The sequence below is a fragment of the Lethenteron reissneri genome, chromosome 65 (assembly GCF_015708825.2).
Source record: "Lethenteron reissneri isolate LAM-NWPU_2019-01 chromosome 65, ASM1570882v1, whole genome shotgun sequence".
Lineage (NCBI taxonomy): Eukaryota > Metazoa > Chordata > Hyperoartia > Petromyzontiformes > Petromyzontidae > Lethenteron > Lethenteron reissneri.
Window position 1 is genome coordinate 9,145,304 of NC_083843.1, and position 15,776 is coordinate 9,161,079.

The window sequence follows — 15,776 nt, forward strand, 5'->3', positions numbered from 1 at the left end:
TCAATCGGCCTGTGGGACAAACTATTATCGCTGTGTCCCTGGCTGCTGCTGCTGCTGGGTTTTGTTTGTACAAATATTATATCACTTGAGACCGGTCAAAGCTATGTATGTTGAACTTCTTCCACACCGTACGTAGCCAACCGTGCTAATTCGAAGTGCAGAGGAAGGACAACAAACTAAACACAAAAGTCAGTTTTAGCTATTACACAGTGCGTGTCTGTACCGCCACGTCTACACAGGTGAGCGCGGCCGCCGTGTGGAACATTCCAGGGCGTGTCTCGAGGTATTTATAACTTAACTGCAGGTGAAGTCAGTTCATTTCCTTGTTCGTCTCCGCTGTGTGAGCAGCTGCTGCTGCGATAGCTCCTCCGTGAGCCGCGGCGAGCGACTGAGTTCGAGTGAAGCCATGGGCCATGGCGAGTGCGTCTCCCAGTGATTGTGTAGACAGTGAGCTGAGCTGTCCCATCTGCCTGGGCACGTTTGACTGCCCCTCCACGCTGAGCTGCGGACACTCGTTCTGCCTCCGGTGTCTGGACGGTGCCTGGGAAAGAGCAAGCAGCTTCAGCTGCCCGCAGTGCCGAGCGGCCTTCCCTGAGCGACCCCAGCTGAAGAGGAACGTCGCGCTCGCCAACCTGGTGGAGCAGCTCAGAGTTGCAGAGAGGATGGCCGCAGTTGTCTTCTGTGACACCTGTGATGATAGGAAGACTCCTGCAGTGAAGACCTGCCTCAGGTGTGAGACTTCCTTCTGTGAATCCCACCTAAAGCCTCATCTGAAAAACCCCAAGTTGATGGACCACGTCCTGGTAGCTCCCATTGTCAGCCTGGAGGAGCGACGCTGCCAGCAACATGGAGACCTTTACAGGTTTCTCTGTAAGCAGGACGAGAGCCTCGTGTGCAGGGACTGCACCATCGCAGGAGACCACATAGGACATCGGGTCATCACGCTCAAGGATGAGCACGAGACACGTAAGGTGAGGCCCTCAAGGAGTGAGAGCTACTCAGGTACAGAAAAAAACTATACCTCAACTCACTGGCCATAACAACATGGGAAGTAAATAATCAGTGTCACTGGGATTATTTGAAACATCTCATGCAACGAACATCACCATGAGTTGATTCTCTCTCCACCGTCCCTTGCCCTTTTAGACTTTTTCAATCAGTCTGGGATGATTTCCTGGCCATCACTGTGGGGGGCTCCGTGTGTGGTGGGGCTGAGAGGGAGTCGCTCAGGGAGTGACTCCCTCTGGTGACTTCGTCTCTTACAGAGTGGAGTCGGAGAGGAGACACGAGCAGTGGAGGAGAAGAGGAAGAAGGCGGAGGCGTCCGTGGGACAAATGAAGGCCACTCGCAAGGACGTGCAGGTACGACGCGTGTACTTTGTTACCCTGTGACCTCCACCCTGCTTGGAATCTGTGACTCTCCCTGTGAGGACAACTTCATAGACTCAAGTAAACTTTTTTATTTTTGAATCAATGTGTAGTAACTGTGCAGGATATTGAACTATTATTATTATCGCTATGGGTGCTTGAAATGTAAACAAATGCAACGTTTATGGAAAAAAAAGTTATTATCTGTTGAGACTGCAAAGCATTTCGCAGGATAACTCGAATAACTTGCAATAGGTGAGATAAAATAACACAGTATGGATCAACAACTGTATTGAATTAGAAACTAGACATTAAACGAGTGAAGATGGTAAAATGCGACAGGAAATCGTCTATTAAATGCTAGAATAAACACAAGAGATGCGGCTTCAAGAGCGTGTAGGGAATGCAAGAAAACACTTGTGCGCTCATGACACGCATACAACTGTCAAGCAGACTCAACACAACGTAGAGTCAATGACTATTTCAAACATTTTTTTATGTGAACGAATCGTGATGTATTAGTGAATCATTCTTTTGGTGTCGTACATTTTAATGGAAAGGATAATTACGTGATTGCGTCTACTTTTGATATGTCTTCAACGGTATTGCTCTGAGCCTGTTTGCATTATCGCATTCATGAGTTTGTTCATTCATTCGTTTCTCAATCCACTTGTCCTGGTGAGGGTCGTGGCAGCAGAATGTTGAGTAGAACGATCTAGACATCCCTTTCCCTGGTGACAGGCTCTAGCACTTTCTGGGGAATTCCCAGGCGTTCCCAGGCCAGCCGAGTGACATAGTTCCGCCAGCATGTCCTGGGTCGGCCCCGGGGTCTTCGCCCAGTGGAACGTTCCCAGGAGAGTTCGAGGGGAAGTCTATCGAAGGGCATCCTTACCAGGTGCCCAAACCACCTCAACTGGCTCCTCTCGATCCAGAGGAACAGCAGCCCCACTCTGAGGCTTTCCTGGATTACTGAGCTCCTCACCCGATCATGGAGAGAAAGCCCAGCAACCATGCAGATAACCTTCATTTCGGTCCCTTGTACCCACGATCTCATCCTTTCAGACGTTATCCAAAGCTCATGACAATAGGTGAATGTGGGAACGTAGATCGACCTGTAAAGCAAAAGCTTTGTTCGAGAACTCACCTCCCACTTCACGACCATGAAACGGTACAGCGCCTGCAACACTTGGAACGCCGCACTGATCCACCGGCCGATCTCCCGCTCCCACTTACCATCACTCAGGAAAGAAACCCCGAGGTACTTAAACTCAAACTTGATTTGGAGCTTTCGTGACTGCAAGAATTACTCTTTGGTTCTTTCGGTAAAGTCACGTAAAAAGAAAAATAAATTAAATAATAGCATACGACGTTTCGATTGCAACACAAGCAATCATCATCAGGTACGAATGAAAGAGAAAATAAAGCTAGTAGACTTAGAAATATAATGCAATACAACACATAACGTAACAGTCAACACCCTACCTGGTTGATTACGTTCTTCCAAAGGTTGCAAAATTTGAGAGAGAGACAAAACACAGACACGGAGACATATAGACAGACACATAAGCAGAGATAACACAGAGACACACAGAGAGAGACACACGCATAGGCACACAGAGAAACAACGCCTCTGTGTCGAGGCCTTAAATAGAGCGAGAGGGAGGCAGAGAAAGAGAGGGGGGGTAGAGAAATTAGCATGTCAATGAGAGATTTCGAGCTGTCGTGACTGCAGGAAATACTAGAGCAACAACACAAAAACACACACAGAGAGAGAAAACACACTTAATTAAACAAAACTTAGTAAAATTTGGAAATGCAATGCAATGAAGCACAGAAAGTCGGTCAACACACAATTAACGCAAAGCCTGGTTGATTACGTTCTTTCAAAGATTGCTAAATTAGAAGTTAAGTGTTAAATTTGAGAGAGAGACAAAACACAGACATGGAGACACAAAGACAGACACACAAGCAGAGAGAGACAACACAGAGACAAAGAGAGAGAGAAAAAAAAACTGAAATCCTCCCCGTAGAGGTGGTTCAAACTTGATTTGGAGCTTTCGTAATTCCTGCAGTCACAAAAGCATTACAGGGAACATGGTCATATGCCTTCTCCAAGTTTACAAAGCAAAGGTAGACTGGAGTAGCATACTCTCATGACCCCTCAAATATCTGTAAGAAGGAAAAGAGCTGGTCTATTGTTCCACGACCCTGACGGAATCCTTCTTGTTCCTCCTGAACCTGAGGATCAACCAACCGGCAGGAGCCTCCACTCCAGCACTCTAGCCTTTGCTTTACCTGGGACGCTAAGGAGTGTGAACCGTCTTTAGTTGGAGCACACCCTCTAGACCCCTTTCTTAAAAATGGCAACCACGGCTCCAGTTTGCCAATCCAGAGGTACTGTACCCATCGCCTTCCATGCAACATTGAAGAGGACTGTTAACCACGACACACCTACACTGTCCAGTGCTTTCAACAACTCTGGGTGAATCTCGTCCACTCTCGCAGCTTTGCCACTATGAAGACCCTCAACCGCCGCAGAGACTTCAGCAGCCATGATGGATCTGATCCCCCCTGCTGTTTTCCGAGCTGGCTTCTGAGAGGAGGGCTTGTCCACCGGGTTGAGGAGCTCACCAAAGTGTTCCTTCCAGCTGTCAGCTATCTCCTTAGTTGAGTTCAATGTTACGCCACCCTTACAAAGAACAGCCTGGGCTACGCCCCGTTGACCCTTCCCAATGCGTCGGATGGTTTGCCAGAATATCTTTGAGGCTGACAGCAAGTCTCTCTCCATGGCCTCTCCAAGTTCCTCCCATGCCCGGGCTTTCGCATCAGTGATTGCTACCGCTGCCACCCTCTTGGCAAGCAGATACCTCTCGATCGAGTAAGGAGACCTTTTTCCGAGCATAGCTAGGAAAAAGCCTCCTTATTCAACTTGACAACGTCCTTCAGCATTGGTGTCCAATAGCGGGGCCTAGGTTTGCCACTTTCAAAGGCACTAACTGTCTTCCAACAACAGCTTTTCACAGTCACATCCACAATCGAGGTTCTGAACATTGTCCACTCGGACTCAATGTCCATCACCTTCTCTGGAGAGCAAGATAAGTTTTTCCAGAGGTGGAATTTAAAATCTTTCTGCACTGGGTCTTCTGCCAGACGTTCCTAGAAAAGCTACACTATTCGTTTGGGCCTTCAACGTCCATCTGGTCGGTGCCCCAAGCATTGCATCTAACTTACCACCAGGTGGTGATCAGTTGTTAGCTCTGCCCCTTTCTACACCTGAGTGTTCACAACATATGTCCTTAGGTCTGATAATACAACTATAAAGTCAATCATTGACCTTTGGCCCAAGGTGCCCTGTTGCCAAGTACACATGAGCATCCTTGTGTTCAAACATGGTGTTTGTTATTGACATTCTGTTACTATCACAGAATTCCAGTAACATCTCACCGTTTGGGTTCAGATCAAGGGGGGCAATCCCCCTTATCACGCCTCTCCAAGTATCTATATCGTTTCCCACGTAAGCATTGATGTCACGCAGTAAGACTATGGAGTCGGTAGACGGCACGATCGAGCACTGCAACCACCGTCTCCAAGAAGGCAGAATACTCTGTACTGCTGTTGGTACATATGCACAGGCAACAGTCAGAGGTGTCCTTTCTGAGAGCCGAGGTCTCAATGAGGCGACTCTCTCATCCACTGGGACAAACTCGAAGTGAACAGCACCCAGCCGGGTGCTTGTGAGTATCCCCACTCCCACCCGAGGCCTCTTACCAGAGGTTTTTCTGGAATAGGAGAGACCACCCCCGATCGAGAAGTTTGCTTCCAGTGCCAATGCTGTGTGGGGAGGTGAGACCAACTACATCTAGACGGTACCTTTTCACCTCCTCCACCAGCACCGACTCCCCCTCCCCCCTAGTGACATTACATTCCACGTCCTAATAGCGAGCGCCCATTTCCAAGGTCCAGTCCTTCTGAGACCATCCTTCTCCCTGCCATACTAGTGTAGATGAGTAGTGTGGCGACGTGACGCCATGAGCGCGGTGAGGCGCGATGACGTCATGTCATGGGGAATACTTAAGGGGGACCCCCCGTGACGAAAGCGGGGTCGTTGTGGGAGATGGTGATTGTCTGAAGGAGGTCTCTCCTGCTCGTGACCGGACAGTGTTGGCTAATCCCCCGTCCGAGTTCTACGAGTAGGAGAGCCGAAGATACCGCCAGGGATAGGGCTCATAGAAGTCTGCAAGAGTCGGATAGGGTTACGTGAATTGCTGCTCTCCTCGGTCGGGCAGTGTTGGTTGAGCCCCTGTCCCGACCCGAGTGAGAGAGCCCTAGAGATAGCTGAGCTAGGGACAGATAGAGCCTGAGGTCCGAGTGAAGGACCGAGTATAGTGACACCTATCTCTGGTGTGGAGCGTTACCCTGTGTTTAATAAACCGGCGTAAGACAGGAAATCTGCCTCCGAGTCGTCATGCACCACGCAACACTAGCATCGCACCCGCCCCTCACTTTTCGTCCTGCAGATGGTAGGCCCACAGGACAGCGCCACGTAGCTGGGTTACGTGGGTCTCCCACCCACCAGGCTCTTCTCGGCGAACACCACAACCGAGGCCTGATTCTATGTGGTTGTCCTGGTATACCTTGTCTGGGTGAGGTTCTATGATTTTTGTATTTTTAACCATTCATAAAGTGATGTTTTTTTTGGACCAATATTTGTCTGGAACCTCCCCCCTGACCTGTTCACCAAGGGACACCCTAACAGGAACACAAGACTCCAGGCGACATAGGTCTGAGGGTCATTGGAACACACAAACCCCACCACCACGATAAGGTTACAAGTATCCAATGTCATGCATATCCTACTGTAAAAGAGGGCATCAAGTCAGCTGGTGATAATGTACACAACATCTCCGTGTTGTGGAAAATATTAGTAATAAAAACAGATAAGCAGATAATAGGTCCCCATCAAATATCTGCCTCTGTATAAAAATCATGAAAAATTGACACATCCCATCAGCCCCACGACGTGGGAGTGCATCGTTTCAAAAGTATTGAATGAGTACAAGCAAGCTCTGGACTGGTTTCCACACCCAGTGTCTCAGTATCAGTCAGGCTTTCTGTAGTCAATGCTGGTGTACTTCCCTATGTTTATAGGCAAGGACCTTCTCGTGAAGATATTGGTCGTAGTTCGATGCCAAATAATAATACACAACTCAACCATAATTATTTTATTTTTTGTGGAGAATATAACTAAGAAAATATATAAACGGATGATATTTTTGCATTATAGATTTGTCTCTCCCCCTAAAATACATATTTCTAACATCCACAGTCTTCTGGGAGTGCATAGATATAGCGGCATTTATTCAGTATATGTGTAGGGAATATAATGGATCACTACAGCGCATAGCACTAGGTACAGTAGAATGAGGGATTGTGGGTGTAGCAGTCAGCACAGCAGGTAATGCCACTATGGGGCGTGGTGCTGGCTGCTGGCAGTGGGGGGCATGTGGGGACATGGCAACCCGGCCGGCTGGCGAGCATAGCCCAGGACCTTCTAGAGGGTTCCAGAAGGGGGCATGGCCGAGGGCGGAGCTAGGCCACGCTAAGGGGCATAAAAGGGACGCCCCGAGGCTGAATCGGGGCTGTCTACAGGTGGAATGGAACCAGAGGTGCTACATCTCCGTCTCTGGCGTCGTGGGTCAAACAGCATGTTGGCTGCTCTGACCCGTAAATAGTTATCCCGTATGTGAACAGTGTGTAAGATATAGTGTAGAATAAAGTTGTTGCCTCATCAAATAGTGTCTTAGAAGTGACTCACTACATATTTCCCAAATATACACATCTCACTCACCATGCAACTCCCCAATCATTACACTTCCACTTAGAGTTGACAACTACCCAGGTTTGACTTGGACAGCCCAGCCATTGGCATCTGTATTCAGGTGGCAGGAATTTATTTGTAACGAAATCTTGTGGTATTGTGTTGAAGTTTATTACAATATACTGCACAGCTTTGATAAATCTAGGCTGACTGAAATATGTCATGCGTAGTAATAGGGCCCTGAATATGAATTGTTACACAGAAATCCCATTTTGCCAGTTACCCAGTTAATTTGCAAGGGAAATCCTTGATGCATCAGCATAGAACAAAAACAATATTGCGTTGATAGCTGGGGAGGGACATGCGACATTTGAAAAAAAATGCGTCAGAGCTCCGGGAGGAAAAAAATCATTAAAAACAAACATTAACAATATTAACAAAATAAACAAAAGGCGTATTGTACCAAAAAAGGGTTCATTAATGGTTAGAGAACAGATGAGTGCGAGGTGAAGTAAACATAATTGCATGTATGCCAATCGTGCTAATCGGAGGTGCGGGGTTCAGACAACTGAACACAAAAAGCAGTTCTATAGAAATGAGTTTTCAATCTAGATGATGGAAAATGCATAGCTCCAGTGGCTTCCTAATATTGGAAGGAAGAACGTTCCAGACGGCCGCAGAAGTGCACCTGAAAGCGTGCGATGCAGTGGCCGTCTTTGTTCGATCAAGTGAATAAAAAAACATAATGGAAATGTAAAAGTAACAGCAAAAAGGTTGGGTCCAGGTACAGCAGCTGAAAGTGTGAAATCCTGAGCTAGAGTGATTTTAAACAGTGGAGGGAGGGGAAAGAGGCCAGCCTATGCTGAGAGGCATGGACATTCCAGTAATGTGAGGTAATTTTAATAACAGGTAATTTTAGTAAGTTATTAGCAGTTATTTTCTCTATACTTGTGCATAAAATATCTCAGTTGTATTGAACAATGTTTTTTTGTATTTTTGGGTCAGTACATTTGTTTTAGGAATGCATCTTAGGCCATATAATGGGACCGTGTGGAAAATTATGTTTTGATTTACAATTGAATAGTTTCACTTAATGTTGTGATTATTTCCGCAGAGGAATCCAATTTTACTTTTTTATCTTACTAACCATATTATGAACGTGAAGGAACTAGATACTTAAAGTTATCGACCTGTTCAATGAGATGTGAGTACAGAGACATAATGTGGAGGTAGGGCAAACCGGGTTTGGAGTAGCCAGAAAACAATGTGACTTTGGTATTTATAGCATGGAATATGAATTGATAGCATCCATCACACACCCTTGCAGGATTGCATGGTCCAGACCAAGGCTCGTATCACAGGCGAGTTCAACCGCATGAGGGCGATGCTGTATGAGGACGAGAAGACGGCTCTGGAATGCGTGGATGTGAAGGGGCACGAGCTGCTGTCCCGGATTGAGGAGAACATCGCTCATTACGAGCACGAGATCAACGAGCTCCAGGCAGCAGCCACGCGCCTGCGAACTCTGCAGGAGGAGAGGGACTCGCTCACGTTCCTGCAGGTAGAGCTCTTGCGGAGCCAGGGAAGTACTCGACTTACGAACGCAACTCGTTTCCAGGCATGTTCGTAAGTCCAACAAATTATAAGTCGGAACACAACAATGTACTCTTTAAATGCCCATACAGTCGATAAAGTAACATAAATATATATTTAAAAAATCCGTGTTATTTTCACTTACCTTGAGTCCTGATCCTCTTTTGCTTGTTGAAAGAGGTGCAATGAGTTATTACAATTGAATACAAACACACGGGGCACGCAGGCACACACACATAAGACAAAGACACGCAAATAGACACCCACACGGACACTACAGAGACACACACACACAAGGCACGCGTGCACACACTCCAACAGACTATGAAGGTGGCACCTCACACAAGGGGGTGAGTGGGCATCACCTCACCTGGCCACCATTGACCACTGTTTCCTCCGCAGTGGTGATGTTTACACACTGAACCAGTTAATCAGTTGAAGCTGAGTCGACCTAGGGGAGGCCCAGGACCCATTCAGATAATCGTCACTGGTGTTGGTCGTGAGTGGAAATCGAACTCGTGGTGCCGGGTTGTTAACGCAGTGCGCTTACCATTGCACTACCACTCCCCCCACACTCATTTGTACACGCACGCACATACAAGCGTGGGCGCACACATGCACAAACACTCACTACCAGCACGAGGCTGACTCAATACATCTCGCGGAGGATTGCTCTGCTGAAAAAACATTGTTCCATGATTAAGTTCACATTTTACATCAATGTAACAAAAATATATTATTCATGGAAGCTGGTTCGTAAGTTGGGTGTTCATAAGTCGAAAACTGCCTGTGCATTTAGCAAGGCGGCACATGCGAGGTATCACAAAGAACAGATAAACGCAACTTGCATTGTCAATACAATCTATGGCCTATGCGATCTGAAATTAAAGGTGGAACAAGTCCACCAACGTGAATTTCCAGTAAACATATATTAATTACTGCTGAATTTCCAAATAATAAATAATTTATTAACACAGAAATTCCTCGAGTTAATAATTGGCTGGTAATTTATATAGACGTTGGCACTACAATATCTAACCACATGGTCCTATAAGAGACAGATTTAATTTACTTACCGCTAGATTTAGTTTATTCATGTAACAAAATGTCGACCAACCAAGAGTAATGCTGAAAACAGAAGAGCTTTAAACATCAGGAAAGCCACAGGAATAAGTTTTTTTATCAGTCTCGGAAAGTTTAAACCGATCCGACGATTGTCTGCTTCAACAAGTGTTCACCCTTCATAGATTTTTGTTTTGGGTTAGATCGCTTAAATATAAATGTCGTTAAACCCGCCACCACCCGACACAACCAATTAGATTTGTCACGTAAACATAACATGCCAATTTCGTTACTAGTTCAGCACACCGGAGTGTTGTAGAGTAAACCAATAACATTTACAATTGGAGTACGATGTTTTGCCAGTAATTACAACCAGCCTCATCAGGTGACCGTCAGAATTGTGGAAAAATTCTTCTGTTTTGGTCTTAGAGGAATAAATGTGATGTCATCACTGTAAGCCATTCAGGTCCAAAGCCCAGAGTGGGAAAGGTGGGTTAATGTATGCATATTAATGACAATGGATCTCGATTATTAGTTGGGTTATTCATAGTTAATCAAGATAAAATGTACGTACGTTGTGTATGTACATTACCGACTTTTGGGCCCAAAATTGTATCAAAAGTGGGCTTCTCTGAGGTTTTTGGGCCCAAAAATTGTCCCAAAAATTCTAAACTTCTGACAAAGGTAACACGATGCAGTGGAATATTATTTCCAATCACTGCCACTCAATGTCGAGTGACACGTACACCTCATTGCCCGTGGCAATGGTTTGAGAGGCCACACCTTGCTGATGAGAACCATCGAGTCCAAACGAGTCCACGGCTTTGTCTTGATTACAACCAACAACACTGGGATACGCAAATGGCTAAGTTCAGCCCAGCTCATCGCGTCTACCAATCACCGTGTGGTTAATGTGGCTGGAGGTAAACTGACTCGCGCCCCCTATCCTGTGTCTGACTCCTGCAGGTTCACCTGAAGGAGACAAACCGGTAGGGACACATGAACTCGCACAGATTAATACACGGGGTGACGCCTTGTGTGGGACATGGGCTGCGTGATGATGATGATGAGTGTAATATCGCTGTGTGTAATGATGCGGTGTAAGGCACTGGCTGTGATGATGCTGTGTGATGATGTTGTGTTGGATGCTGCATGTGATGAAGCTGTGTGTAATGATGAGCTGCGTGTGATGATGAGCTGTGAGTGTTGATGCTGCGTGTGATGATGCTGTGTAAGACACGGGCTGTGGGAGTCACTGCTGGTTCTGATCTTACAGGAGAGAGGCTCAGAAGGGATCTCCACCCTCATCTCCCAGAAAAACAGATATCGCATCTGTCAGCGCCCTGCAGGGAGCTGTGGTCAACCTGTTGGCATTCATGTGTGAGTTCCACGGACTCTTACCACCTGTGTGTGTGTGTGTTATTGCGTGTGTAATTGTGCTCGTACAAGTATGTTGTGGAGCGGTAGTGTAATGGTTAGTGCGCTGCGCTATGAACCTGGCGTCCCGAGTGTTATTCCTGCTCAAGGCCAACACCAGTGATGGATCATCTGAACCGGTCCTGGGCCTCCCCTAGGTCGACTCAGCCTCAATTGAGTACCTGGTGCGGTGTGTAAACATCACCACTGGGAAGACAAAGGCGGCCTGACGTGGGGCTGGCCACTTACCCCCTGGTGTGCCATGCAGGCCTTCACAGGTGCTTGCTAACAGCACTTGCCACAAAAGTTTGTTGAGGATATACAGGGGCATCTTTGTCTTTGTAAAGTGTATAGATCTACATTGAACTTCTTTCACACCAACCGTGCTAATCGGAGGTGTATGGATGAGAGTGAGTACGGATGTCCAGTGAAGATGGGATGGTTTGTGCACTGAGCTACAAACATCGTCACCAACAGGCTATTCACGGCCATGGCTAACATCAGTGATGAGTGGATTCAGAACAAATTTTGGAGCCCTCCTAGGTACATTCAGCCTTAACGAGTACCTAGTATGTCTTGTAAACATCACCACTGCAGACACAAAGGCTGCCTGTAGGATTTGTACGGTTCAATGATAAAAATGCGATATCCAGACTCACACAGTTAGGATTCATAGGGTTTAGTGTTAATGCCTAAAGCTCTAAGACTCAAAGGCACGTTGAGGATTCTGTGTTACAATTCAGAGGTTAATCAGACAGCCAGTCAAGGGCTTGACCTTAGTTGACCATCTAAATCATTACCTAGCCAAAAAGTTAAATTACTAAAAAAACATATATCAATATACCTACACATTAAAATATAGCAAATACACAGATGGGTGCAAATCACTATTACATGAGATCTATTAATATTACACGTGTGTATAATTGAGTAAGGATGCTATTGCTATTCTGCGTGTGAGTCTGACACACACACACGCGCTATGGCTAAGATGTTTAGGGTTCATTATTAGTGCTTGAGGCAGTGAGATACAGACACCTTGAGGATTCTTAGGGTTGAGTGTTACAACCTGAGGCTCTCAGAATCAAAGGCAACTTTAGGTTTCATTAGACAACCTGGCCAAGGCATCAGATGAGTTGCCCGTGCAAATCACTACACAGGCGACAACAAGTTAATTACAAAAGAAAACGTATCAACATATACCAATACGTTGATATAGACAGAAATCCCTTGCATGGCCTTAACAGACTGTTGGGGCAAGTGCTGTTAGCGAGCTCCTATGAAGGGGTGGGTGGTCGGCACCACGCCCAACCGCCTTTGTCTCCCCAGTGGCGATGTTTAAACACCGCAGTCATCACTACACTATCGCACACACACGAGTGTACATCACTACACTATTACATACACACACACGAGTGTACATCACTACAATATCTCACACACACACACGAGTGTACATCACTACACTATCACACACACGCACGAGTGTACATCACTACACTATCACACACACAGTGTACATCACTACACTATCACACACACACACGAGTGTACATCACTACACTATCACACACACACACGAGTGTACATCACTACACTATCACACACACACACACGAGTGTACATCACTACACTATCACACACACCAGTGTACATCACTACACTATCACACACACACACGAGTGTACATCACTACACTATCACACACACACACGAATGTACATCACTACACTATCACACACACACACGAATGTACATCACTACACTATCACACACACACGAGTGTACATCACTACACTATCACACACACACGAGTGTACATTACTACACTATCTCACACACACGAGTGTACATCACTACACTATCACAAACACACAGTGTACATCACTACACTATCACACACACACACACGAGTGTACATCACTACACTATCACACACACACGAGTGTACATCACTACACTATCACACACACACACACGAGTGTACATCACTACACTATCACACACACACTAGTGTACATCACTACACTATCACACACACTAGTGTACATCACTACACTATCACACACACACAAACAAGTGTACATCACAACACTATCACACACACACGAGTGTACATCACTACACTATCACACACACACGAGTGTACATCACCACACTATCACACACACACGAGTGTACATCACTACACTATCACACACACACACGAGTGTACATCACTACACTATCACACACACACGAGTGTACATCACTACACTATCACACACACACGAGTGTACATCGCTACACTATCACACACACACGAGTGTACATCGCTACACTATCACACACACACGAGTGTACATCGCTACACTATCACACACACGGTGTACATCACTACACTATCACACACACACACACACGAGTATACATCACTACACTATCACACACACACACACACGAGTGTACATCACTACACTATCACACACACACACACACGAGTGTACATCACTACACTATCACACACACACACGAGTGTGCATCACTACACTATCAAACACACACACACGAGTGTACATCATTACACTATCACCCACACACACGAGTGTACATCACTACACTATCACACACACACGAGTGTACATCACACATGTTTGATCGTTCTATTTCAATTAAAAATTTTAACAAATACATGTTGGAAGCAATTAATATATTTTAAGTTTTCAGCGTTGCATTAGAATAAATAGAGCAGTTCGTATTTTGATGGTAGCATCACATGTTTTACATCTATTACACAGTGAATATTGAACTGAAGCTCGACTTTTAAAAATGTAGATGGCGGGGCAGACAAACGCACCGCTGTACTGTACTTCTGTGCTCTCGCCAGCTGCGCCTCCTGCCTTCACCAACACGTGGTGACCAGCGTGGTGAAGTATGGTCAAATATCCCCCGCGACCCGCACGGTGTAGGGAGGCCCTCATCCAGCAGTGGATTAACAAAGTGCCCGTTACATGTCATCACACCGATAGCTACGCATTACAACATTGTATAACAAAGCTCATTATGAATTGCTCTATTGTAGTGTACGTGCGTGTTAGTGAACGAGTGCTGTTGTTATAGTGGTGCTGGTGTTACACGGCTACTGTGATTATCGTTACTGCAGGCGGACGCTCACCGACTGTGGACCCAAACTCGGCCCACAACGAACTCCAGATTTCCTCGGACCTCAGGACGGTGACGGTGACCGCTGTCTCCCAGGGTCGCCCCGATCACCCACACCGCTTTGATTACTGGGACCAAGCCCTGTGCTCCGAGAGCTTCTCGTCGGGTCAGCACTACTGGGAGGTGGACGTGGGGGGTGTGACGGGGTTCTGTCAGGTTGGAGTCGCGTACGGAACGATCGCACGGAAAGGGCGTGGTATAGAGTGCAGCCTGGGAAGGAACGACTCATCCTGGGTTTTATATAAAACTAACAACAGCTGCTTCGTGCGTCATGGTGGTGTAGTGACCTCAGTGCCGGTGAGGGATCCTCCCCGGAGAGTCGGGTGTCACCTGCACTGGGAGGCGGGGCTGCTGTTGTTTTACCGCGCCGACTCCATGGAGCTGCTGCACTCCGTCCACCACTCGTTTAGTCAACCGCTCTACCCCGCACTGTATGTGGATGGTGATGGTAGCTCAGTGAGGATTCTGGATTTGAGTCGTGCGTCTTGAGAGCACGGAGTGTGAACAGCGCAGAGAAACGGGCACAACGCCCAGACTCGTGCACACAAAGACACAGATCCCCCGTGCAGCCTTAACAGACTGTTGGGGCAAGTGATGTTAGCGAGCACCTATGGGGCCGTCCATGAATGACGTCACGCATCTGGGGGGGGGGGGCGGGGTCAGACATTTTGTGACGATGTGTGACTATGGGGTGGAAGGTTGAGAAATGTGACGTCACGTAAAATGAGTAACTTTAAATAAATATAGACAACACGTTCTACTTAATTAAATATACTTTTTAATATATGTTTTCTCCTACAACATCAGAGTGCAGCGCCACATTAAATATGCACTACCATGACAATAGTTTAAAGCTATTTGAGGCATGTTTTATTTTTTTTTGGTGGGGGGGGGGGGGCAGAGCTTTGTGACGTCATATTTGAGGGGGGTCTGACTTTTTGTGACGCCGTGTGACGAAGGGGTGGGGGGTCAAAAATCACGTGACGTCATTTATGGACGGCCCCTATGAAGGCCGACACAGCACACTAGAGGGTGGGTGGCCAACACCACGACCGGCCGCCTTTGTCTCCCCAGTGGTGATGTTTACACACCGTACCAGGAACTCTTTTTTCAGGCTGAGTCGACCTAGGGGAGGTCCATGACCGGTTCACTAACACCAGTGACGATTATCGGAATCAGTCCAGGCTCTCCCCTAGGTCGACTGAGCCTCAAATTAGTACCTGCTGCGATGTGCAAACATCGCCACTGGGGAGACAAAGGCGGGTCGGGCGTGGTTCAGGTCACCGACCCCCTCGTGTGCCACAGTGCCGGCCTTCATA

General features: G+C 46.8%; 1 protein-coding gene across 1 annotated transcript; it reads left to right on the top strand.

Annotated features, from left to right (window-relative positions):
- Positions 1-335: 335 nt before the first annotated feature.
- Positions 336-15,023, top strand: LOC133359567 (E3 ubiquitin/ISG15 ligase TRIM25-like). The gene is made up of 6 exons (XM_061578011.1): positions 336-971; positions 1,266-1,361; positions 8,513-8,746; positions 10,807-10,829; positions 11,117-11,220; positions 14,399-15,023. The coding sequence occupies exons 1-6, from the start codon at positions 414-416 to the stop codon at positions 14,944-14,946; spliced, it is 1,563 nt and encodes a 520-aa protein (XP_061433995.1). The 5' UTR covers positions 336-413; the 3' UTR covers positions 14,947-15,023.
- The last annotated feature ends 753 nt before the right edge of the window (positions 15,024-15,776 follow it).

What these genes read in the sequence shown, in the direction of transcription:
- LOC133359567 (XM_061578011.1), top strand. Translation starts at nt 414, where the DNA reads ATGGCGAGTGCGTCTCCCAGTGATTGTGTAGACAGTGAGCTGAGCTGT. An exon ending in CACCTGAAGGAGACAAACCG is followed by an intron (nt 10,830 to 11,116) that starts GTAGGGACACAT and finishes CTGATCTTACAG; the next exon opens with GAGAGAGGCTCAGAAGGGAT. An exon ending in CAACCTGTTGGCATTCATGT is followed by an intron (nt 11,221 to 14,398) that starts GTGAGTTCCACG and finishes TCGTTACTGCAG; the next exon opens with GCGGACGCTCACCGACTGTG.